Source organism: Eulemur rufifrons, chromosome 8 (genome assembly GCF_041146395.1).
Source record: "Eulemur rufifrons isolate Redbay chromosome 8, OSU_ERuf_1, whole genome shotgun sequence".
Taxonomy (NCBI): Eukaryota; Metazoa; Chordata; class Mammalia; order Primates; family Lemuridae; genus Eulemur; species Eulemur rufifrons.
Window position 1 is genome coordinate 83,818,438 of NC_090990.1, and position 27,412 is coordinate 83,845,849.

Consider the following 27,412-nt stretch of genomic DNA (forward strand, 5'->3'; position numbering starts at 1 on the left):
GTACTACCCAAAGTGATCTACAGATTCCATGCGGTCCCTATGAAAATACCAACATCATTTTTTTGCAGATCTAGAAAAAAATTACTCTACACTTTGTGTGGAACCAGAGAAGACCCCATATAGCAAAAGCAATCTTAATCAAAAAGAACAAATTGGGAAGCATCAATTTAGCAGACTTCAAGCTGTACTACAGGCTATAGTAACTAAAACAGCATGGTATTGGTACAAGAACAGAGACATAGACCAGCAGAAAAGAACTTAGAACCCAGATATAACACCATCCTCATATAGTCATTTAATCTTTGACAAAGCAGACAAAAACACACACTGGGGAAAAGAATCCTTATTCAATAAATGGTGCTGGGAAAACTAGATAGCCACATGTAGAAGACTGACACAGGATCTGTATCTTTCACCTCTCACAAAAATCAATTCACGGTGGATAATAGACTTAAACCCAAGGCATGAAACTGTAAGAATTCTAGAAGAAAATGTTGGAAAAACTTTTATAGACATTGGCCTAGGGAAAGAATTTATGAAGAAGACTCCAAAGGCAATCACAGTAACAACAAAAATAAATAAATGGGACCTGATCAAATTAAAAAGCTTCTGCATAGCCAAGGAAACTGTCACAAGAGCAAACAGACAACCTACAAAATGGGAGAAAATATTCACATGCTACACATCCGATAAAGGGCTGATAACTAGAATCTATATAGAACTCAGGAAAGTCAGCAAGAAAAAAAAATCAACCCCATAAAAAAATTGGGCAAAGGACATGAACAGAAACTTTTCAAAAGAAGACAGACTGATGGCCAACAAATGTATGAAATAATGTTCAACATCTCTAGTGATCAGGGAAATGCAAATCAAAATCACAATGAGATATCACTTAACTCCAGTGAGAATGGCTTTTATCAAAAAGTCCCAAAACAACAAATGTTGGCATGGATGCAGAGAGATAGGAACACTCATACACTGCTGGTAGAACTGCGAACTAGTACAACCTCTGTGGAAAGTAATATGGAGATACTTTGAAGAACTAAAAGTAGAACTGCCATTTGACCCAGCAATCCCACTACTGGGCATCTACCCAAAGGAAAAAAAAAATTCTATAAAAAAGACAGCTGTAGTCAAATGTTTACAGCGGCACAATTCACAATTGCAAAGATGTGGAAACAACCCAAGTGCCCATCAATACATGAATGGATTATTAACATGTGGTATATGTATACATGGAGTTCTACTCAACCACAAAAAACAATGGTGATCTAGCACCTCTGGCATCATCCTGGGTAGAGCTGGAGCCCATTTTACTAAGTGAAGTATCACAAGAATGGAAAAACAAACACCACATGCACTCACCATCAAATTGGTATTAACTGATCGACATGTAAATGCACATAAAGTAGTAACATTCATCAGGTGTCAGGCAGATGAGAGAGGGGAGAAGGGCATGGGTATATTCACACCTAATGGGTGTGGTGTACACTGTCTGTGGAATGGACATGCTTGAAGCTCTTACTTGGGTGGGGCAAAGGTAATATGTGTAACCTGAACATTTGTACCCCATAATATTCTGAAATAAAAAAATAAAAATTTAACATAATGGTATAGGTAGACCTATCATGTTAGGATTTATTTATTATGTATCGCCAATAGTCAAATGTATCATTAAGCAACAGATGCATATACACCAGTGTAATAAGTGTTGTGTAAACACAAAAGAATTTTGACACAATCCTTGCCCTCAAGGAGCTTCAGTCTATTATTGAAGAAGCAAGCTAAACATAAATAAAAATTGGAATCCTAGATAGCCTTTGACAAAAATTATGGAAAATTTAAAAGCTATAGAAGAAAGAGGTCTATGACATGGTATAATTAGCATGGTTTTCATGGAGGAGGTGGCACTTGACCTGAATTTCAAGTCCATAAGTATTTGTGTTTTTTCAGGGAAGAAGGCAAATAGAAGCAACACAAAGGCAGACATAGAAATAAACATGGCAATCAATCTAGACTTGTAATGATTTAGTAATCAAAAGCAATGCCAATCAGATAAGCATCTTATACAGTTTATTTTCATAGAACTTTTATTTGATTCTCAAATATATGTGACTATCAAATATGTTAATCAGCATCTGGCTTTTGTTATCAGACATTCTCAAATCAATTCAACATTATTTATAATTGTGCTGTGTAAATTTTTAAAAAATTATGGGCACATAATAGTTGTATATATACTTATAGGGTACATGTGATGTTTTGATACAGACATCTACTGTAAAATACTCAAATGAAGGTAATTGTATCCATCACCTCAAGAATTTATTATTTGTGTGAGGAACCTTTAAACTGTATTCTTTTAGTTATTTTAAAGTATACTGTAACTTATTGTTGACTATAGTCAATTTGTTGTGCTATCCAATATTGTTCATTCTGTCTAACTACTTAACTATATTTTTGTATCCATTAACCATTCCCACTTTATTCCCTCCTTCCCACTACCCTTCCTAGCTTCTGGTAACCATCATTCTATCTATCTATCTCCATGAGATCAATTGTTTTAATATTCAGCTCTGCCATATGATTGAGAACTTGTAAGATTTGTCTTTCTGTGGTTGACTTATTTCACTTATAATGTCCTCCAGTTCCATCCACGTTGTTGCAAATGGCAAGATTTCATTCTTTTTATGACTATATACCATTGTGTGTATGTATGTCAATTTCTTTATCCATTCATCTTTTGATGGACACTTAGGTTGATTCCACATCTTGGCTATTGTGAATGGTGCTGCAGTAGACATGAGAGTGCAGATATCTTTTTGATATACTGGTTTCCTTTCTTTTGGGTGTATAGCTAGCAGTGGGATTACTGGGTCATATGATACTTCTATTTTTAGTTTTTTGAGCAACCTCCATACTATTCTCCATAGTGGTTGCACTGATTTACATTTCAAACAACAGTATACAAGGGATCCCCTTTCTCCACATCCTCACCAGCATTTGTTATTGACTGTCTTTTTGATAAAATCTGTTTTAATTAGGATGAAATGTTATTTAATTGTAGTTTTGATGTGCATTTCTCTGATGACTAATGACATTGAGCATTTTATCACATACCTGTTGGCCATTTGTATGTCTTCTTTTAAGAAATGTCTATTCAGATCTTTTGCACATTTTTAATCAGATTATTTGATTTTTTTCCTATTGAGTTTTTTGAGCTCTTTATATAGTCTGGTTATTAATCCCTTGTCCGATGGGCAGTTTGCAAATACTCTCTCCCATTCTGTGGGTTTTCTCTTCACTTTATTGACTGTTTCCTTTGCTATGCTGAAGCTTTGTAGCTTAATGTGATCTCATTTGTCCAATTTTGCTTTGGTTGCCTGTGCTTTGACGGCATTATTCAAGAAATAATTGCCCATAGCAATGTTCTGGAGCATTTTCCTGATGTTTTCTTTTAGTAATTTGCTGGTTTCAAGTCTTATATTTAAGTCTTTAATCTATTTTTATTTAATTTTTATATATGAGGAGAGATAATAATTTAATTCTTCTGTAAATTTTCCCAGCACCATTTATTGAAAAGACTGTCCTTTCCCCTAATGTATGTTCTTGGCACCTTTGTAAAAAATAAGTTCACTATAGGTGTGTGGATTTATTTCTGGATTTTCTATTCTGTTCCATTGGTCTGTGTGTCTGTTTTTAGGCCAGTACCATGCTATTTTGGTTACTACACACCTCTGTAGTATAATTTGAAGTCAGGTGATGTGATTGCTCCAGTTTTGTTCTTTTTGTTCAGGATGGCTTTGGCTATTCAGGGTCTTTTGTGGTTCCATATAAATTTTAGGATTATTTTTTCTATTTCTGTGAAGCATATCATTGGTATTTTGATGGGGATTGCATTGAATCTGTAGATTCCTTTGGGTAGCATAGACATTATCATAACAATACTGATTCTCCCAATCCATGAGCATGGAATATATTTTCATTTTTTTATGTCCTCTTCAATTTATTTATCAATGTTTTATACTTTTCATTATAGAAATCTTTCAGTTTCTTAGTTACATTTATTCCTAGGTATTTTATTGTATTTGTAGCTATTGTAAATGGTATTACTTTCTTGGTTTCTTTTTCAAATTGTTTACTGATGGCATATGGAAATGCCACTGATTTTTGTATTTTGGTTTTGTATCTTATAGCATTCCTGAATTTATCAGTTCTAATCATTTTTTGTGTAGTCTTTAGGTTTCTCTAGATATAAGATCATATTTACCACAAAATACTTGAGCTCTTCCTTTCCAGTTTGGATGCCCTTTATTCCTTTGTCTTCTCTGATCACTCTAACTAGAACTTCCAGTACTATGTTGAATAAAAGTGAAAGTGGGCATCCTAGTTTGTTCTAGATCTTGGAGGAAAGGCGTTCAGTTTTTTCCCCCATTCACTATGATGCTAGCTGTGGGTCTGTCATATATAGTTTTTATCATGTTGAGGTAAGTTCCTTCTATACCCAGTTTTTTGAGACTTTTCTTCATGAAGGAATGTTGAATTTTATCAAATGCTTTTTCAGTATCAATTGAAATGATCATACAGTTTTTGTCCTTCGTTCTGATAATATATCACATTGATTGATTTGTAATTGTTGAACCATCCTTGCATCCCTGGGGTGAATCTCATTTGATCATGATGAATAATCTTTTTAATGTGTTGTTGAATTCGGTTTGCTTTTTTTTTTTTTTTTTGAGGATATTTGCATCCATGTTCATCAGAGATATTGGCCTATAGTTTTTTCTCTTTGATGTGTCTTTGTCTAGTTTGGGTATCAGGGTAATACAAGCCTTGTAGAATGAGTTTGGGAGTATCCCCTCCTCCTTAATTTTTTGGAATAGTTTAAGCAGGATTAGTATTAGTTCTTCTTTGAATCTTTGGTAGAATTCAGCAGTGAAGTCATTGGGTCCTGGACTTTTCTTTGATGGGAGACTTTTTATTACTGCTTCTATCTCCTTACTTGTTATTAGTTTATTCAGATTTTGGATTTCTTCCTGGTTCAATCTTGGTGGGTTGCATGTGTCTAGGGATTTATCCATTTTTTGTAGGTTTTTCAATTGATTGGCATATAGTTGCTCATAGTAGTCTCTCAGGATCCTTTGAATTTCTGCAATATCAGTTGTAATGTCTCCTTTTTCAGCTCTTATTTTATTTATTTCAGTGTTCTCTTTTTTTATCAGTCTGGCTAAAGATGTGTCAATTTTGTTTATCTTTTCAAAAACCCACTTTTCATTTCATTGATTTTTGTATTTTGTTTATTTCAATTTCATTTACTTCTGTCCTGATCTTTATGATTTCTTTTCTTCTACTAATTTCTTCTTTTTCTAGTGACTTAAGATACATTGTTAGGTTGCTTATTTGAAGGTTTTCTACTTTTTTGATGTAGGTACTTATTGCTATAAACTTTTAGTACTGCTTTTACTGTATTTCATAGATTTTGGTATGTTGTGTTTTATTTTTATTTATTTTAAGAATTTTAAAAATTTTCGTCTTTATCTCTTTGTTGATCCACTGGTCATTCTGGAGCACATGGTTTAATTTCCATGTGTTTGTATAATTTCCAGTATTCCTCCTGTTATTGATTTCTGGTTTTATTTTATTGTGATGAGAGAAAATACTTGATATGATTTTAATACTTGTGAATTTTGTGAGACTTGTTTTGTGCCCTAACATATGGTCTATCCTTGAGAATGATCTATGAGCTGAGAAGAAGAACATGTATTCTGCAGCTGTTAGATGAAACGTTCTGTAAATATCTATTAGGTCCATTTGGTCTATAGTGCAGATTAAGTCCAACGTTTCTTTGTTGATTCTCTCTCTGGATGATCTGTCCAATGCTGAAAGTGGGGTATTAAGGTCTCTAATTATCATTGTATTGGGGTCTATCTCTCTCTTCAGTTCTGATAATACTTGCTTTATATATCTGAGTGCTCCAGTGTTAGGTGCACATATATTTAGTTGGGTCTTGTTTTTGTAATCCATTCAGCCACACTGTGCCTTTTGATTGGAGAGTTTAGTTATTGATAGGTAAGAACTTACTACTAACATGCTGTTTTTTTATTTTTGGTTATTTTGTGGTCCTTTCTTTCTTCCTTCCTTGCTTCCCATCTTTCTCTCTATATAAATGATTTTCTCTGTTAGTGTGTTTTAATTTCTTGCTTTTTTATTTTTTATGTATCTCTTGTAGGTTTTTTTAATGCAATATCTTTTTTATTATTCATAATATTACTGGGGTACAAACATTTTGGTTACATGAATTACTTTGGTACAGTTTGAGTCAAAGTTATAAGTGTGTGCATCACCCAGATAGTGCTCATTATACCCATTAGGTGTGAATTTACCCATTCCCTCCTCCCCCCTCCCACCTTCTTGAATTCCATTGAATTTTACTACTGTATGTACATGTGAGTGTTGATCATTTAATTCCAATTTAATAGTGAGTACATGTGGTGTTTGTTTTTCCATTCTTGCAATAGTGCACTGAGGAGGATGGTCTCCAGTTACATCCAGGTTATTTCTTGTAAGTTTTTTGATTTGAGGTTATCATGAGGCTTGTAAAAACCATTTTCAACCAATTATGTTAAACAGAGGATAACGTAACTCTGCCTACAAAAGACAAAGAGAAATCTAAAAGAAACTCTATACTTAAATTTCATCCTGCTCCCCAGTTCAGACTTTTTTGTTGTTTCCATATATATCTTTTTATACTATCCTTTAAAATGTGGTTGTAGTTATTATTTTTGATAAGTTTGTCTTTTAGTACTACTCAAGATATAAGTGGTTTATACACTGTAATTGCAGCAGTAGAGTATTCTGTATTTGAGTGCCTACTGTTACCAGTTTGTTTTATACCCTCAGATGATTTTTTTATTGTTCATTAATGTCATTTTCTTTCATATTGAAGAACTCCTTTTAGCATTTCTTATAGGGCAGTTTTGGTGTTGATGAAATCCCTTAGCTTTTGTTTGTTTGGGAAAGTCTTTTTTTTTTTTTCTCCTTCATATTTGAAAGATATTTTTGTAGGATATAATATTCTAGGGTTAAAGTTTATTTCCTTCAACACTTTGAATATGTCATGCCACTTTCTCCTGACCTGTAAAGTTTCCACTGAGAATTCTGTTGCCAGCCACATTAGAGCTCTTTTATAGCTTGGTTTTTTTTTTTTTTTTTTTTCCACTTCCCTTAGGACATTTTCTTTATCTGTGATCTTTGAAATCTTGATTATTAAATGCCTTGAGGTAGTGTTGTTTGGGTAAAACCTGCTTGATGTTCTATTACCTTCTTATACCTGAATATTGATATCTTTCTCTAGGTTTGGAAAGTTCTCTGTTATTATTTTTTTGAATAAACTTTCTACCCAAATCTCCCTCTCCACCTCTTCCTTAAGGCCAATAACTCTTAGATTTGCTCTTTTGAGGCTGTTTTCTAGATCTTGTAGGCATGCTTCATTCTTTTTTATTTTTTCTTTTCCAGCTGTTTATTTTCAAAAAGCCTGTCCTAAAGCTCACTAATTCTTTCTAATGCTTGATCAGTTCTGCTGTTGAGAGACTCTGATGCATTTTTCAGTTTATCAATTGAATTTTTCAGCTCTAGAATTTCTGCTTGATTTTTTTTTTTTTTATTATTTCAATCTCTTTTTTTTTTTTTTTTTTTTTTTTTTGAGACAGAGTCTCACTCTGTTGCCCAGGCTAGAGTGAGTGCCGTGGCGTCAGCCTAGCTCACAGCAACCTCAAACTCCTGAGCTCAAAGGATCCTCCTGTCTCAGCCTCCCGAGTAGCTGGGACTACAGGCATGCACCACCATGCCCGGCTAATTTTTTCTATATATATTTTTAGCTGTCCATATCATTTCTTTCTATTTTTAGTAGAGATGGGGTCTCGCTCTTGCTCAGGCTGGTCTCGAACTCCTGAGCTCAAACGATCCGCCCACCTCGGCCTCCCAGAGTGCTAGGATTACAGGCGTGAGCCACCGCGCCCGGCCTATTATTTCAATCTCTTTGTTAAATTTCTTTGACATGCTTCTGAACTCCTTTGTGTTGTCTCGAAGTTCATTGAGCTTCTTCAGAACAACTATTTTAAATTGTCTGGAAGTTCACATAGCTACATCACTCTGGGATTGGTCACTGGTACCTTCTTTAGTTTGTTTGGTGAGGTTATGATTTCCTGGATATTCTTCATGCTTGTGGATATTTGCTGAAGTCTGACATTGAAGAGTTAGATATTTATTCCAATCTTCACAGTCTGGGCTTGTTTGAACCTGTCCTTCTTGAGAAGGCTTTACAGATACTCAAAGAGAATTGAGCATTGTGATCTAAGTCTTTGATCACTGTATCTATGTCAACACTGGGGGTGTCCCAAGCCCAGTAACTCTGCGACTCTTGAAGACTCCTGAGTAAAATACAGGAGAATTCCCTGGATTACCAGGCATAGTCTTTCACTTTTTTCCCAGAGAAAAGACTCTCTGTGCCGGGCTGCTGAAGATGGGGAAGGAGTGATGTGGGCACTCCCCCATGCCCACCACAGATGGAACTGCACCAGGTCACACCTAAAGCCAGCTCAGTCTTGCTCAAAGCCCATAGCAACTGCTCCCTGGCTACTCTAATGTTTATTCAAAGCCCAAGGGCCCTTTAGTCAGCAGGTGGATAATTATGCCAGGATTGGTTTCTTCCCTTCAGGGCAACAGGTTTCCTTCTGGCTCAGAGTGTGTCTAGAAATACCATCTAGAATTGAGGCCTGGAATCAAGGCTTTAGGATTCTATCTGGTACTTTATTTTACTGTGGCTGAGCTGGTACCCAAGTTGCAAGACAAAGTTCTTTATACTCTTTTCTTTCCTTTCCCCAAGTGGAAGAAGACTCTCCCTGGGCTGCACTGCCTGGAGTTGGTGACATAGGAACTCACTTGGCCACCAACACTGGTGTCTCACTGGGTCACATGTACCCCAAGTTCCACTGGCTCAGAGCCAGCACAGCTGCAGGACTTGTTGCAGGACTGCAAACTTTGTTGTCTGACTGCCTTTCAAATTTATTTAGGGTCCTAGACCGCATTTGGCAGCCACTGGAGGGGCTGGGCAGAATTCAGGTTTCTAGCTCTGGGGCAGAGTATTTCCCTCTGGCCAGGCTGATCTAAATGCTCCCTTGATGGGTGCTAGCAGAATTCTGTGCTGTGCTGTGTTCCTCTCTTACAGAGCAGCCTTAAGTTCCAATACAAAGTTCCATAGTCAGTTCCCCAGACTCACAGATCCTCTCTCTACCTGGTGCTGGTGCTGGTACAGTGCTGCTGAGGAGTGGCCTAGGAAATACAAGACTGTCTTTCCCACCCTCTTCAGTGGCAAAGTCCCTTGATATAATGTTAAATCCAGAGACTCCAGAAGTTCAAGGCTGCAGTGAGCTATGTCATGCCACTGCACTTCAGCCTGGGAATAGAATGGGACCCTGTCTCTAAAAATAAAAAAATTAAAAATTAAAAAAAAAAGGAAGAGAGAAGATGGCAGAGTGGAGGTGACCTCCTAGATTCGTGCTCCAGGAGAGGAAGGCATGGATCTCGGTCTGCCACAACGCTAGAGGACCGCTTCCCAACAAGAACAGTGGTGTGAATCCATGGAGAATCAGCATGGGACACAGAGAGCAAGAAAAGACTGAGGTGAATGGGAAATAAGATCGTGAAAATCTGGAGAGTGCGGGATGGATGATAGAGAGTGGAGCACGGGACGGCTGTACCCGCCTCACCAGCGAGTGAGGTGGGTTGAGCCCAACAGGAAAGCGGCTTATTTCCCCACTGACCTCCACACTCACTCAGTTAGGGATCTGCCTGAAGTCGGTGCAGAATCACTGCAGGAGACGTGGGGCTCTGCAGAGAGGAGACATTAGTGGGAGGCATTTTGGACCCCTGGAACTCTGTGCACAGACTGCGCCTGGTGGGGGAGGGTTTGCTCTAGGCTGCAGTGAAAGGCAGCTAGAAGACGCCCAACTGTCTGGTTTACTTGGTGGGTTTCTAGCCTAGAGACTGTGGGAGGCTGGGCTCCCTCAATCCCCGGCTCCTCCGGTCCCTGCTGGACCCTGACCATTCACCCCCAGCGCCAGTGATCTGCGGATGGGCAGCTGCCATTGTCGGGGTCCACAGCCTAGCCACTGCAGAGCAATTGGGTACCATGCAGCTCCCTGGGCGGCTCCCTCCCCTAGTCCGTGGACCCCCACTAGGAGCTCTACCTTTGCATGAACACTAAGTGCTTCCCCAGTAGCGAGGGAATGGAGTGTGGACCTTGCGGACATTGGGGCGGGGCAGACCATCGCCCTCGGGAGCTGCAGCAGCTGGGGTGCTGGGTGAACAAGGGCATCGCCCCCTCCCCCTAGCCACTGTTTTTCACGCAGAGAGAGGCAGAAACCACTTCTGGAGAGGAAGAGGCAAGGGAAAAGATGCTTTTCTTTCCATCTGCAATTAGAACAGCCCAGTGACTTAACTCATCAAACCTGTTTTAGGTCAAATTAACTCTCTGGGGCTGGAGCCAACAGGAGCAGCCCCCCAGCGGAGGTAGCAAAATCCCAAACAACACATAACAGGCTCCCCCTAGTGACAAAGGAAGCAACTCACTTAGGTTGCTACACAGCCTAAGAACAGCGCACACGGCCTGCCTCTATCCAGACTAAAGCTGAAAGAAGGGATCTAACAATTGATCCAGATGGGAAGGGCTCAGCAAAAGAACTCTGGGAGTATAAAGAATCAAACTGAAATCTTGCCGCCAAAGAGGAATACCAGCTCTCTACCAATTGACACAAACCAGATTCAAAATAGCAACATGTCACAGGAAGAATTTCAAATATGGATCATAAATAAGCTGAATATTATGCAAGAAAAAAATGGATACCAACACAAAGAAACCACAAAAAAAATCCAGGACTTGGAAGAAAAATTCACTAAAGAAATCGAATTATTGAAGAAAAATCAAACTGAACTCCTGGAAATGAAGAATTTATTCAGGGAGCTACAAAACACAGTGGAAAGTCTCCAGAGCAGGGTAGATCAAACAGAAGAAAGAATCTCAGAGATCGAAGATAATACTTTCCAATTAAATAAGTCAGTCACAGAGATAGAGCAAAGAAATAAGAGAAAAGACCATAGTCTACAAGAAATGTGGGATTATGTGAAAAGCCTAACGTGAGAGTTATCGGCATTCCTGAGGGTGAAGAAGAAAATATGCAAGGGTTGGATAAGCTATTTGAAGATATAATTGAGGAAAATTTCCCAGGCCTTGCCAAAACTCTAGATATACAGATTCAAGAAGCTCAAAGAACCCCTGGGAGATTCATACCAAATAGGAATACACCACGTCATGCAGTCATCAGACTGACCAAAATATCCACTAAAGAGGCCCTTCTTCAAGCTGTAAGGAGAAAGAAACAAGTAACATACAAAGGAAAGCCCATCAAAATTATGCCATATTTCTCAACTGAAACCTTACAAGCAAGAAGAGATTGGGGCCCCATTCTCACTCTTCTGAAACAGAATAATGCCCAGCCTAGAATCTTGTACCCAGCTAAGCTAAGTTTTATATACAAAGGAGAAATTAAGACATTCTCAGATAAACAAAAACTCAGAGAATTCACCAAGACAAGACCAGCTCTCCAAAAAGTACTCAAAACAGAGTTATACACAGACCAGCACAAGAAAGACCCACAAATGTAAAACTATTCAAGAGATAAAGATCAAAACCCAGTTATCACAATGGCTCAAGAGAGAAAATATAACAATGAAGTTCCACTCAACAAGATGAACAAAAATCTGCCTCACTTATCAGTTCTCTCATTAAATGTGAATGGCTTGAATTCCCCACTCAAGAGATATAGACTGGCCCAATGGATAAAAAAAATACAAGCCAAGTATCTGCTGTCTTCAAGAAACTCATCTAACCTGCAAGGATGCATTTAAACTGAAAATGAAAGGGTGGAAATTGATATTTCAAGCAAATGGAAGCCAAAAGAAAGCTGGCATGGCGGTTTTAATCTCTGATAACTTAGTTTTTAAATCAACAAAAGTAATAAAAGACAAAGATGGTTACTATATACTGGTGAAGGATACAATTCAACAAGAAGACATAACTATACTTAATATATATGCACCCAACTTAGGTGCACCCAGATTCATAAAGCAAACCCTACTTGATCTGAACCAATGATAGATAACAAAACCATAATAGCCAGAGACTTTAACACGCCACTAACAGTACAGGAGAGATCCTCCAAACAGAAAATAAACAAAGAAATAATGGATTTAAATAGAATGCTAGAACAAATGGGCCTGACTGACATCTACAGGACATTCTACCCAAAATCCACTGAATATACTTGCTTCTCATCAGCTTATGGGACATTCTCCAAGATTGACCATATCCTAGGACATAAAGCATGTCTTAAAAAATTTAAAAAAAATAGAAATTATACCATGAATCTTCTCAGATCACAGTGGAATAAAAGTAATAATGAACCCTAACAGAAATTCTCATTTCTACTCAAAGTCATGGAAGCTAAACAAACTTCTCCTGAACAATTATTTTATAAATGAAGAAATCAAGATGGAAATCAAAAGATTCTTTGAATTAAATGACAAAGGAGACACAACTTATCAAAATCTGTGGGACACAGGTAAAGTAGTCCTGAGAGGAAAATTTATTTCCATAAATGCCTATATCAAAAAGACAGAAAACTTACAAATAGGCAACCTAATGAATAGACTCAAAGAGCTGGAGAAAGAAGAACAGACCAACCTCAAACCCAGCAGAAGGAGAGAAATTATTAAGATCAAATCAGAACTAAATGAAAAGGACAACAAAAAAACCGTAAGGGAGATTAATAAAACAAAAAGTTTGTTCTTTGAAAAGATAAACAAAATAGACACACCTCTGGCTAGACTAACCAAGAGCAGAAAAGAAAAATCTCTAATAACCTCCATCAGGAACATGAAAGGAAAAATCACGACTGATGCCACAGAGATACATGATATCATCTATGAATTCTACAAAAACCTTTATGCACAGAAATTGGAAAATGTAGAGGAAATGGACAAATTTTTAGAAACACACAGCCTTCCCAGGCTCAAACAGGAAGAAATAGAATTCCTGAATAGACCAATATCTAGATCTGAAATCGAAACAGCAATAAAAAAACCTTCCCAAAAAGAAAAGCCCTGGTCCAGATGGGTTCACACCTGAATTTTACCATACCTACAAAGAAGAACTGGTGCCATCCCACATAAACTATTCTCCAACATCGGGAAGGATGGAATTCTCCCCATCACATCTTACCAAGCCAACATAATTTTGATAACAAAACAAGGAAAGGATGCAACAAAAAAAGAAAACTACAGACCAATATCCCTTATGAATATAGATGCAAAAATTCTCAATAAAATCCTAGCAAATCGAATCCAAGTGCTTATCAAAAAAATAATCCATCACGACCAAGTGGGCTTCATCCCAGAGATGCAGGGATGGTTTAACATACACAAATCTATAAATGTAATTCACCACATAAATAGAAGCAAAAATAAAGACCATATGATACTCTCAATAGGTGCAGAAAAAGCATTTGACAAAATTCAACACCTTTTATGATAAGAACGCTTAACAAAATAGGCATAGACGGGGCCTATCTAAAAATGATACAAGCCATATATGACAAACCCACAGCCAACATCATACTGAATGGGGAAAAACTGAAAGCATTCCCACTTAGAACTGGAACCAGACAAGGTTGCCCACTGTCCCCATTACTTTTCAACATAGTATTGGAAGTCCTTGTGAGAGCTATCAGGCAAGAGAGCAGAATCAAGGGTGTCCAAATAGGGAAAGAAGAGAACTAACTCTCACTCTTTGCTGATAATATGATGTTATATCTAGAAAACCCCAAGGATTCAACCAAGAGACTCCTGGAATTGATCAATGAATTCAGTAAAGTCTCAGGATACAAAATCAATACACACAAATCAGAGGCATTCATATATGCCAATAACAGTCAAACAGAGAAACAAATTAAGGACTCAAAACCCTTCAAAATAGCAATAAAGAAAATAAAATACCTAGGAATATATTTAACTAAGGAGGTAAAGGACCTCTATAGGAAAACTATGAAACACTGAGGAAGGAAATCGCAGAGCATGTAAATAGGTGGAAAACCATACCATGGTCATGGATCGGAAGAATCAACATTGTTAAGATGTCTATACTACCCAAAGTGATCTACAGATTCAAAGCAATCCCTATTAAATTACCAACATCATTTTTCACAGATATAGAAAAAATAATTTTACGCTTTGTATGGAACCAGAGAAGACCCCGTTTAGCAAAAGCAATTTTAAGCAATAAAAACAAAATGGGTGGTATTAATTTGCCAGACTTCAAACTATACTACAAGGCTGTGGTTTATTAAATCAGCTTGGTATTGGCACAGGAACAGGGACACAGACCAGTGGAACAGAACTGAGAATCTAGATATAAAACCATCCTCATATAGCCATCTAATCTTTGACAAAGCAGACAAAAACATACTCTGGGGAAAAGATTCCTTATTCAATAAATGGTGCTGGGAAAACTGGATAGCCACATGTAGACGACTAAAACAGGACCCACAGCTTTCACCTCTCATAAAAATCAAATCACGGTAGATAACAGACTTAAACCTTAGGTGTGAAACTATTAGAATTCTAGAAGAAAATGTAGGAAAGACTCCTTAAAGACATTGGCCTAGGCAAAGAATTTATGAGGAAGACCCCTAAGGCAATCACAGCAACAACAAAAATAAATAAATGGGACCTGATCAAATTAAAAAGCTTCTGCACAGCCAAAGAAACAGTCATGAGAGTAAACAGACAACCTACAGAATGGGAAAAAATTTTCACATACTACACATCCAATAAAGGACTGATAACAAGAATCTCTTTAGAACTCAGGAAAATCCGTAAGAAAAAATCGAACAACCCTATCAAAAAGTGGGCAAAGGGCATGAATAGAAATTTTTCAAAAGAAGATATAAGAATGGCTAACAAACATATGAAAAAATGTTCAACATCTTATAATCATCAGGGAAATGCAAATCAAAACCACAATGAGATATCACTTAACTCCAGTGAGAATGGCCTTTATCAAAAAGTCCCAAAACTATACATATTGGCGTGGGTGTGGAGAGATAGGTACACTCATACACTGCTGGTGGGACTGTAAACTAGTGCAGCCCCTGTGGAAAGCAATGTGGAGATACCTTAAACAGATTCAAGTAGACCTACCATTCGATCCAGCAATTCCATATTGGCCATCTACCCAGAAGAACAAAAGTCATTCTATAAAAAAGACACCTGCACCCGAATGTTTATAGCAGCACAATTCACAATTGCAAAGATGTGGAAAGAACCCAAATGCCCATCAATTCATGAATGGATTAGTAAAATGTGGTATATGTATACCATGGAGTATTAGTTATAAGAAATAACTGTGATATGGCATCTCTTTTGTTCTCCTGGAGATAGTTGGAACCCATTCTATTAAGTGAAGTATCCCAAGAATGGAAAAATAAGCACCACAGCATATTGGTTTCCCTGATCATCACCTAAGTGCACATTTGGGGATAACACCAATTGGGTATCGGACAGAGGTGGGGAGTGGGGCAGGGGATGGGTGTATACCTACATGTTGACTGCGATGCGCACTGTCTGGGGAATGGACACGCTTGAAGTTCTGACTCGGGGGGATGGGGGGGCTTGGGCAATATTTTTAACCTGAACTTTTGTTATAATATAACTTTTGTTATAATAATAAGCTGAAATTTAAAAAAAATTAAAAAAAAAAAAACCACTTCTTGTGGGGAGGTGGTCAAGATCGTGGACGAGAAGCAGCCTGTACTTGCACCTCTTAAGACAAGTATCAAAAGTTGCAGGTAGAGGTCCACCCATGGATGGACCATCTTGGAGACAGCATTGTGAATCATCAAAGAAGTGACTGGAGACATATAAATCAGGTGATCAGGTGATCTACTTGGCAAGATCCAGAAGGTATCTGGGGGAAGCATCCACACATGAGGACGGGTTAGGGAAGAGATCCACACCCCCCAGCAAACACTGAAATATGAGCTGCAAGAGGGCTTCCCCATCATAGCAGGCCTTGGAACTGACCAGGGAGCTCCTTGGAGACCATGCAACAGCATTGCACTAGAGAGTGGGCACAGTGGGTCCCACCGATTTCTGGTCCAGATTGCTGGAAGATACCAATCTGCATTCTCAGCCCTAAAGTGCCTGGTCTGCAGAGGGGTCGGCTCTACTGCAACCACCACCTCCCATTACCCCTTCCAGGTCAGGGAGGAAGTGGAGAGGGTGAGTGCTTTCACATGTACTATGATTGGGTGCCTTGCACTCCCTTGACTGCCCCCCCCATCCACCCACTGGCTGCCTCTCAAGGCTCCAAGCAGAGCAGGCACTCACTGGCCATCAGCATCTGCTACTGTCATCTTGCTGTCTCCATAGCACCACCACTGACACCTGAGTAGTACTGCAACAGCTGCCACAGATGGACCTGGGCTGAGGGAGAGCTCTAGCCACTGTGACTCCTTGGTGGGACGCCGTGTATCTCCTTGGCCCTGCCAGCTGCAGGTGGCCCAGCCCCACAGCCCGAGGAGCCACTCTGCCACCAGCTGTGTTCCCGCAATCTGCTCAGGCACTGACCAAGACCTCCAATCTGTCCAGGTGTCCACCAAGGTCCTGTGACTCATACAGGCACCTGCCAAGGTCCCACAACACATCCTGGTGCTGGCCAAGGTGTCATGATGCTCCCAGGAACCCCACCAACGTCTCATGACCCTTCCCACTATGGGCTGGAGGCCTATGACATGCCTAGGCATCTGCCAAGGTTATGCAACATGCCCACTGCCAACTGAAGTCCCATGATGCATCCAGGTGCCCAAGAAGATCCTGCAACCCACCTAGGCACTGGCCACAGTCATGTCACCCACCTCTATGCCACTTGCCCAGCCCCAGCCTAAGCTCCAGAGCAGACCACAAAAGTACCTTTATTTCTTCTCCTTCTCACTAGGTAGGAGAGTTCCCAGCAAGTGAGAACAGGTGTGCCACAAAGCTATCAGCCCTGAGCTGAAAGAAGAGTTTTAAGATGAGAAGAAACCAGCAAAAGAGTTTTGGCAACATGAGAAAAGAAGCTAGTTTGACACCCCCAAAGAATCATAATAGATCCAGAGTAATGGACCCTAACCACAGGAAATTGTCAAAATGTCAGAAATGGAATTCAGAATATGGATGACAAACAAGATGAATGGAATTGAAGAGAAAGTTAAAAACCAAACAAAGAAACCAAAAAAATATTTAAGGACATGAGTAGAAAATATACAAAACTCATTAAAGAGATAGACAACTTAAGAAACGATATAACAGAATGTAAAGAAATGAAAGAGTCATTTAGGGAAATGCAAAATACAGCAGAAAGCTTCAACAACTGACTAGACCAAGCGAAAGAATGAATCTCAGAACCTGAAGACAGGCTTTTTTGAATTAACCTACTCTGTTAAAGACACAGGAAAAGGAATAAAGAAGAATGAACGATCACTCAGAGGAATATGGGACTATGTGAAATGAGCCAATACACAATTTATAGATATTCCAGAGGGAGGAGAAGAAAAAGCAAAAAGCATGGAAAACCTATTCATGGGAATTATTGAGGAGAACTTCCATGGTATTACCAGAGATTCAGACGCAGGATGGTCATTGAACTCCAGGAAGATTCTTAACAAATAAGATAAATCCAAGACACATAATCAGCAAGCTGGCCCAAGTCAAAATGAAGGAGAGCATTGTACGAGCTGCAAGATGAAAGCCACAACTAACCTGCAAAGAAAAACCCATCAGGCTAACAAGCAGACCTCTCAGCAGAGACCTTATAAGCCAGAAGGGATTGGGGCCCCATTTCTAGTTTTCTTAAAGAGAACAACTCCCAGCCAAGAATTTTGTATCCTGCAAAACTAAGTTTCATAAATGAAGAAGAAATAAAGACTTTTCCAGACAAACAAACACAGGGAATTTGTCACTACTAGACCCGCCATACAAGAAATGCTCAAAAGTGCATTATACATGGAACAGCACCGTAGATACCTAAAGTGTAAAAATACCCCAAAGTTAAAGCTTATGGCTCTTATAAAACAATTGCAAAAGAGGGAAAAGAAAAGCATAAGGTTTCACAAAACATCATGAACAGAACAGTATCCCACATATCAATACTAACACTCAACATGAACGGTCTGAAAGCCACACTTAAAAGACATAGACTGGCTGAATGGATTAAAAAACACAACTCAATATCCTCTGTGCCCAGGAAACACATCTCACCCACAAGGACTCACACAGACTCAAGGTGAAGGAATGGAAAAAAATATTCCACACAAATGACAACCAAAAGAGAACAGGTGTAGCCATTCTCATATCAGATAAAATAGACTTTAGGTCACCAATGGTATAAAAGGCAAAGATGGTCATTATGTAATGGCGAAGGGAGCAATTCGACAAGGCAACATGACAATTCCGAATATATATGCACCTATCATAGGCGCTCCCAGATTTGTAAAGCAAATCCTAAAAGATTTAAGCAAATAAATAAAGAGCATCTTAATTGCCAGGGAATTCAACACCTCTTAGACAAAACTGGACAGATCATCAAAGCAGAAAATGAACAAAGAAACACTGGACTTAAACAGCACTTTAGACAAATGGACATAACAGACATTTACAGCGCCTACTGAATATACATTCTTCTCATTAACACATGGGACATTTTCCAAGATTGATCATATCTTAGGCCTCAACACAAGTCTTAGCAAATTTTAAAAATTAAAATAATACCATGTATCTTCCCAGACCACAGTAAAATAAATCTAGAAACCAATTCCAAGAGAAACACTCAATTTTACACAAAGTCATGGAAATTAAGCCGCTGCTGAATGATCTCTGGGTCAATGATGAATTTAAGATGGAAATCAAAAGATTCCCTGAACTGAATGACAAAGGGACACAAGCTTTCAAAGTCTATGAGATACAAAAAAGCATTCCTAAGGGGAAAATTGATAACTTTTAAGTGCTTTCATCAAAAAGACAGATCACAAATTAATAACCTTATATGTCACATCTTAAGGAACTAGGAAAAGAAGAGCAAACCCAAAATCCCAGCAGAAGAAAAGAAATAACAAAGATCAGAGCAGAACTAAATGAAATGAAATCCAGAGGGGAAAAAAAATTACAAAGGATCAATGAAACAAAAAGTTGGTTCTTTTTTAAAAGATAAACAAAATTGATATACCACTAGCCAAATTAACCAGAAATAGAAGAGAAAGGACTCAAAGAAGCTCAATCAGAAATGAAAAAGGAGACCTTACAACTGATACCCCAGAAATACAAAATATCACCCATGAATCCTAAAGATCCTCTAGGCAAACAAACTAGAAAACCTAGAGGAAGTGGATAAATTTCTGGAAACACACAGTCTCCCAAACTTGAATCAGGTAGAAATAGAAGTCCTGAAAAGATCAATAATGAGCAGTGAGATTGAAGCAGTAATAAAAAAAAATCTCCCAACAAAAAAACACCCCAGACTAGACAGATTCACAGCTGAATTCTACCAGACCTATAAAGAAGAGCTCATACTTATCCTACAGAAATTATTCTATAACACTGAGAAGGAGGGTATCATCCCTAACTCATTCTAAACGATTGGTACACACAGGCACAAAGAGATATAAAGGACATTAGAAACCAAGACAGGGGAGACTGGGAGGAGGGGTGATGTGGGATAAAAACTGACCTATGGGGTACAGTGAACACTATTCTTGTGATGGGCACACCAAAAGCCCTGACTTAAGCATTATATTATATTATTATATCCAATATAATAAAATCATTTGTACCCCCTTAATACTTTGAAATAAAACATAAATAGGTACTGTGATTGCTCACCTCATTTCTGATTTTTCTGAAGGTGCTTTCTAATGCAGTAGTTGTGGAATTTGGTGTTCCTGTGGTGGGACAATCATTGGAGGGTTCTGTTTGGCTGTCTTTTTCCTCCCCCTGTCCCACTGTGTAAATTTTTATGCCCAACATCATGCTAGGCATTGTAATACACAGAAATGAGGAAGGACTCGTGGTCTTATCCTTGAAGTAACAACCTTATCCTTTGTTGCCTTATTAGTAAGAAGAGATAAGCACAAATAAAATGATTAAATGTGTCATCAAACTAAGGCCACGCAACCCAAGTTTTGAATCTTCCTATACATGAATAACCAAGTATACAAAGGCTTCTGAGTCCTGTGCACATGCAGGAGCTATTCCTCCACACAACAGATCCTCTGCTCATACCCACTGTAGCTTCTTCCAGCACTCAAGTTATGTTGACGGTGCTCTGCCAACTAAAGACCATCACCGGACACTTGCCAAGCCCACACCTATCACTGATTCTTATTTCAAGTTCAGTGAACATATACTGTGGCCACCCCATAATTCCTACCTCCCTTCACCTTGATTCCTCTGTTTTTTACTACTCATCCGTCAGTTACTTCCACCGCGGACCACACTTTTTCAAGTGTAGATGCACCCTCTTTTGTCCTGTTTTGTTTCTCCTATTTCTTCTAACTCTTGCCAAGTTACTTCAGGGAAGGAACACTAGCACTTGCATGTTTCCTTTGTTTCTCTTTAAACAAAGAATCTCTGTCATCCTGGAGCCCTCTCATGCCAATAAGGCTGGTGACCCTTGTGTATTGAGGAAAAGAAAGATACCTACATTTAAATGTGAAGAAAACAATGGTGTTGAATCAGTGATACCAGCCTTTGAAGCTTCCAAAAATACACAGAAGTCCTTTCTAAATCTTCATTAAAAAAAAAAAAATGTTTCTCTAGAATTTTCCAACCACTTCCTTCAAAATGTCTTTTCAAGATAAAGTGTTTAAAATATAAAATTTAGAGAAAAAAATAAAATATCAAATTTTATATCTTGTTCATTGCAAAAACCATTCTCTACTTTTTTATTTTTCTTTGCAAATGTAACCAACTTAAGCAATAGCATTGACTGAACATTCTGAGTTCCAAATGAACAACTTTCACAGAAATTGTCAAATGTCATGCATAAACATAAATATTAAATGAGGATGTCTCATATGAGATATAGTTAAAAATGAATAGAACAAACAATACCTATTGTATTAATTGAAAGGAGAGAGATGAGGAGGTAACAGAGAGACAGACAGTTATAAGCTTGAAAAAACTGCACAGGATGTAGAACTTAAGTTGGAGTGTAAATAATAAACATTGTCATGGAAGAGGAGGGGTTGAAAGGGTATCTTAAATTGGGAAAAAGACTATTGGCAAAGGTCTTTTTGGTTGAAACAGAGACTTCTTATTCAGGAAAAATCTACAAATAAGGATCAGGCTAATTTGTAGGCGTAAAAATACCTACAAATGTCACATTAAAGAGTTCAGTGGATTTTTTTTCCATAAATAATGGAAAGCTATTGAAAATTAGGAAGGACTGTAATGAATCTCATAAAATAGTTTTTAAAAATTGCCCTTTCTGGCAATATTAGAGAAATTGGAAGCCAAAGATAATAGGAGACTACTTACAACCACATGCTTGTGAGATGCCAGGGACCTGGAATAATGTGGTGGGAATGTCAGACAAAGGGAACTATGAGAAATGCTTCAAACGCAATGTGGCAAAGTCTTGATGTAATGAGGGAGGCGAAGAAAGACAATGAGTCAGAGATAGTGAGGTTTCAGACTGGTGCCTGGAGAATGAAGAAGAAATCTGGTAACAGAAACAGGGAGGTCAGAAGGGAAAATCATTTGGGTGGCTGGGGAGAAGGAAAGAGATAAGTACATGAGGTTTGGTGCTGTTACTAGAAATTTAATGTGAGCCACATATGTAATTTTAAATTGTCCTGTAGCCACCTTCAAAACAGTAAAAATAAATAGGTGAAATTATGTTTTAAAATGCTTTATTTACCCCAATATGTTCAAAATATTATTTCAACATATAATCAATAAAGTATTAATAAGACAGTTTACTTTCTTTTTTTCATACTCCTTGAAATCTAGTGTATATTTTACATTTATAGCACATTTCAATTTAACTAGCTACATTTCAAGTTCCCAGTAGCTGCCTGTGGCTGGTGGCTACCATATTGAACAGCACATTATAGATATTTTAATAGAAATTGACAATTATTTAACAAACTTCTTAATTCAGCTAGTGGTAAGACTCACTGTATTTGAGAAATTATAATTCTGTATATCCTTTCTCCTTCTCTATTCCTTTTGTTTATTTTAGCTATTTCATATTCAAGATGTTCTTTTAGCAGAACGTCATTCTTTCCTAAAAGCACCAAGAATTTTAGAAATATTCATGATATACTGTTTTGTTGCTTGGAGTTGCTGTTGTCTTATTTAATTCTCTGTTTTACTTACAGTTTTAATTAAACCAATCAGTCTGAATATTTTTTCTCCTTCCTTTGTCAGTCTTAAAAGTTTTGATTATGAAATAATTTAGCAATGTGTCCTCAGAAACCTGGGATAAATGACATTTACTACTGTGAAAATTAAGACTGCATTATTTATGTTCCCTAGTCTGTTTATATGTGTATTTCTCCAGTGTTTAGTGTCTGACGTAAACTTGCTGGATTTCTGGTCTTTACTATATGCTGCTAAAGAATGCAGTACAAAGGGAGCCTACTTCTATAGAAAACAAGCCAAGGACATTGTGTTCCATCTTTACAATGAAATGCAGATTTCCTATTAAAAGGCCAATCCATCATTTCAAAAGATTGAATAGGATGGTGCATTAAAAAAATCCAGCTGCTTAAATTTAGAGCATTGAAAAATGTCCAATAAAAAAATGTTCCCTGGGTCGCAAGCATTTTCATTTGATCATGTATTGGGTAGATTTTCATTCAGTCTAGAATTTTGCCTGTTAGAATTCTGTCCTAAAATAGTTTGACAAGTGTTTTGAGCACGTTGTCCTCAACTATGAATTCCATTTACTTAAATTATGTGTTTGCTATTTAGAATATCCTTGTGTTTGCTAATGCATTATTAACTTTTTATAAGAAATACTGGAATATTCTTGGAGTGCTTCGCTTTTCATATTCATTCTTAGGCCTCTGCCTCTTCCATTTAATTTCTTTTGTGTTTCTTCTTTTCTTTGAAGATATTGTCTACCAGGACGGCCATTTTGTTCTCTAACCAGCTTCCTTTAATATTTTTAGTCATCTGTTTCATGCTGCCTTATTTTTCTGGCCAGAATGCCACCTTTTTGCTATTCTAATGTGCTCTGCTCAACTTTTTTCCAACTAATTTAGGAGTAAGAAGTGGCAAAGCCAGTGATATTCCCTGCAACACAACGTGGTACCCACAAACCAGCCAGGGAGAGCACAGAAGAGTTCTGATCCATGCTACTGAGCCTAGCCACAAATTCTCAAAGAAGTGGTCTATGTGCTTTAGGAACAAAAAGATTTATGTCAACACATTCGTATGGTGCATGTATTTCCCATGGGCATTAATAGTCATTTATTAAAAGTTACAGCTGTCTCCATGTCTCCTCCTCTGAGGTCTAGTCCTGCTCTTTCTCAGGAGTAGCACCAGAGATGTAGCCTAGGACCGTACAAGGACTGCTCTCAACACAGGCTATGCTAACCTGCCCCTGGTAATAGGTATTTACTAGATTTCTTAAGCTGAGTATTTGGCTCCCTCCTATTACACTGATTGTTAGGCATTTATACATAAAATAATATTGCCTCTGGTCCAGTCCCTAAAAGTAAATGTTTCCAATAATTCTTTGGCATTCAATATGTTTTACTAACATCAATTCAGTCCCATTTGCAGACCTCACCTCTCCAACGTCCATATTCTTCCTAAAGAATTGTTAATTTTAAAAGAGAATTTGTTCTAGTTAATTTCAGTCCGCTTCTAATGAGTTCTTTTTTTTTTTTTTCCAACGAGATCAACAATTTTATGGATTAATTCTTTTTCGGGATCTATATTTTATTCTAGACCCAAATGAGGGAAGTATTTTCTGTGCTTTATCGTAGTTTATGGGGGGTATTTCATACTAGGGTCCTTGTGCTTCCACTCTCCTGCTAACACTGGCTATAAAAACTGCTTAGGCTGCAAATAAAACATGAAATCAAATCCATCTGGCATTTCTCATTGAATTAGGACCAGAACATTTTTGTTAAATATTAACAGATGGCTAAATTCTTAATATCAAACTAACATTTAAAAACATCTAAGGGGACCCACATGAGGGGGAAAGGGTAGAGGACCATGTGTTTTCTCCATCTTGGAGCCCTTCCTGTAAACTTCCCACACAATTTTTCTGACCTAAGTGTTGAGAATCACTGGAGTTTCCTATCTCAGATAACTTATTCCTTGGTAGCTGGTGTCAAAATAGTGTTTGATAGTATCAGGATAATGTAATCAAGTGTTAGCTAACTCAGGTGATGTGTTGCTTTGGGAAGCTTCGAGATCTTTTATTAAAGTCAATTTTTTTTCTCTCCGCGTCCCCCCCTCCCTGCCTCCCCCGTCCCCCTACCCCCAATAGGAGAAAGAAAAGAAGTACATGCTTCCCTTGGACAACCTGAAAGTTCGAGATGTGGAAAAGAGCTTTATGTCTAGCAAGCACATTTTTGCACTCTTTAATACAGAGCAAAGGTAAGAAAATGAAGCAGTTTCTGTCTTCAGATTTTTTCTCTTGAAGTTCTACATCATCCAGAGATCATATGTGCAAATAGTTCCTTTGGTCACACCTTGAAATTTGTCAGCTCTTAGTTTTTTTTTCATTTATTCTGTATTTTGAATTTCCACATGGGTTATGGCTTTAAAAAATTAAAACTTAGAATAAAAAAGATGTTCTAGTATTAATTAGTTTATTTCTTGCTTTCCCAGCAGGGACCAAAATCATTCTTCATCTATCCTTAAAGCTACAATTCATAAAGCCTTTATTATTCTCATATATTGTCTACATACTGACAACTTAGTTATAATTTTTAATAGTATATGTCTAATATGGATGAATATCATTTAAGGTCTTCTTAAAACCAACATATTATATAATAATTAAATTCAATGAATAAAATTATTCAGTTAACATCTATAAAAATATAGAGTACTGTGCAGTTCTTCAAAGCACTGTCCACATTCATTGTCACTGGTTTTTGTAATAATTGCCCTTGAGGTTAAAAAGATAAAATTATAAATTAGAAAGTATAGGCTAAGAGACATTAACTGACTTTCTTAAGATCACAAAAGTAGTACATGGAGGAGCTGGAACTTGCATCAGGGCTTCATCTAAGTCCATTTTTCCTTCCACTCATATTTCTTCATGTGTGTTTTTTGTTTGTTTGTTTTTGGTGGGGTGGTGGGCTGATCATCATAGAGTGCCATGTTTGTTCATTGAAACTAAGCAGTGAAGTTAAAGAAGCCAGTGGAGAGGTAACAGAAAATGGCTGGAGAGCTGTAAAAGGGCTACAACTAGGCAAGCATAACAAAGGAGATTTTTTTTTTCCAAATGGAAATGTTATAGGAAAAAGCTAATTAATTTGTGTGAGTCAGTTATTAAGAGAGTGAGTCATTAGGTGGCAGGGTCTAATTTTAACCCATTTTTCCTGGCTGCCTTTTATCTTTATTTAGCAATGAATGAAGTTGCTTGATTAGGTTCAGTGACTGGCCCAGGGTCAATCACACAGTAAATTAAAATAGCATAAGAAGAAGACTTCTTCCCACATTCCCAGTCAGTTGCTCAGAGTGACTCATAATACAAAAATACTTAAAAAAACCACAAGAGCAAGCCATTTAAACAGTCAAGGGGAAAGAAAATTAAATACAACTTCCCTACCAAATACTAAAATGGGATTTTTTTAAAAGACTTAGTATTATTTGAGAGCAGCTTATGAAAACATCCTGAAAATGGTAAAGAATAGAAAGCTTTCCTAGAGAGAGCAGTAGTGAGTCTGCCACACTAGAGCCAAGCTCAGTACTAGTTTGCATGCCTTCATCAGAGCAGTGAGAACCAGGAGATCCTATAGCAATTGCCAGAGGTGTGCTCAGCCTTCTTGCCTGGAAGCAGACTGGGACAGGTGACTGCCAAACAGGAAGTCGAACGAAATTGAATCCGCGGTCAACCTGGAAAGTTCAGGTTATAAAAGAGCTAAGTACAAATTAAAAATAAGACAACGGCAGAGGATCTTTTTAGATGAAATGCAACTGATGAAATGTAACTTTGGATTTTAAAAAGAGCAAAAGTCACCAAAATAAGAAAACTCTGGACTTTAAAAAATCTAGATATTTTGGAATCCTGGAATTCTAAAAACATATCGAACTCTTCCACCACTCCACAGAGACCTCTGTGAGTACGTGGATGTCCCCAAAGATACATTTGCCATGTCTTTTCCTTTGAAATCTTGATTCCTTTAAATTATGTTTGTGCTGGCTAGGACCTCTAGTATAGTGTTGACTATAAGCAGGCATCCTTGTCTTGTTTCTGACTTTTAAGGAGAATTATTTTCAAATTTTTTACAGTTAAGTACTTTTTGATAGATACCTGATATCAGGTGAATAAGATGCCTTGTGTTCCTAGATATTAAAGTTTCTGTTTTCATTTTTAAATCATGGATGGGAGTTGAATTTTATGAACACCTCCACTGGGAAGATTATATGATTTTTCTTCTTTAATGTGGTGAAATATATTGATAGACCTTCTAATGTTAATCCATCCTTGATCTCTTGGTATTAAATCTAATTAGGTCATGACGTGCTATTATTTATTATGCATTCCTAGATAAAGTTTGCTAACATTGTAAAATGAGCAAGATTGGCCCATAAATGTCCTTTTTTGTAATGTCTCTGCTGGTTTTAATATCAAGGTTCTGTTAGCTTCACAAACCGAGGTGGGAATAAGTTATTGTTCTTTGGAACACTTAAGATAAGGATTAACTGTTAACTGACTATGGGAAGTCACCTATAAAATCAGCTGATAAATATACTTTTTAGTAAATACAATTTTAAATAGTAATCTAATATAATGATTATATATTTTAGGTTTCCTATTTTTTCCTTGGATCAGTTTGGATAAATTATATATTTTTTTCTAGACAATTGTCCATTCTGTTTGCTTTTAAATATATTAGCATCAAATATTTCTTAATACTCAATGTTTTTAAATCTCTGCTATATCTGAAATTTGAATGTTTCTTATTTCTAACATTAAGGCTTATCTTTTTTTAATGATCAATCTTGCCAGAGTTTTGTCTATTTTCAGAGAACCAGCTTTGCAGCTTTTGGCTTTTTTTGATCCTCTACT

The 27,412-nt window shown here is 37.5% G+C and overlaps 1 protein-coding gene across 5 annotated transcripts in view; it reads left to right on the forward strand.

Annotated features, from left to right (window-relative positions):
- Positions 1 to 27,412, forward strand: part of DNM3 (dynamin 3) — a 533,160-nt gene that overhangs the window by 354,070 nt on the left and 151,678 nt on the right. For all 5 annotated transcript variants that reach the window (XM_069478342.1, XM_069478341.1, XM_069478344.1 and 2 more), the window contains one exon: positions 24,656 to 24,765. In XM_069478342.1, coding sequence (XP_069334443.1) covers positions 24,656 to 24,765 — 110 coding nt within the window. The remainder of the gene's footprint in view (positions 1 to 24,655; positions 24,766 to 27,412) is intronic.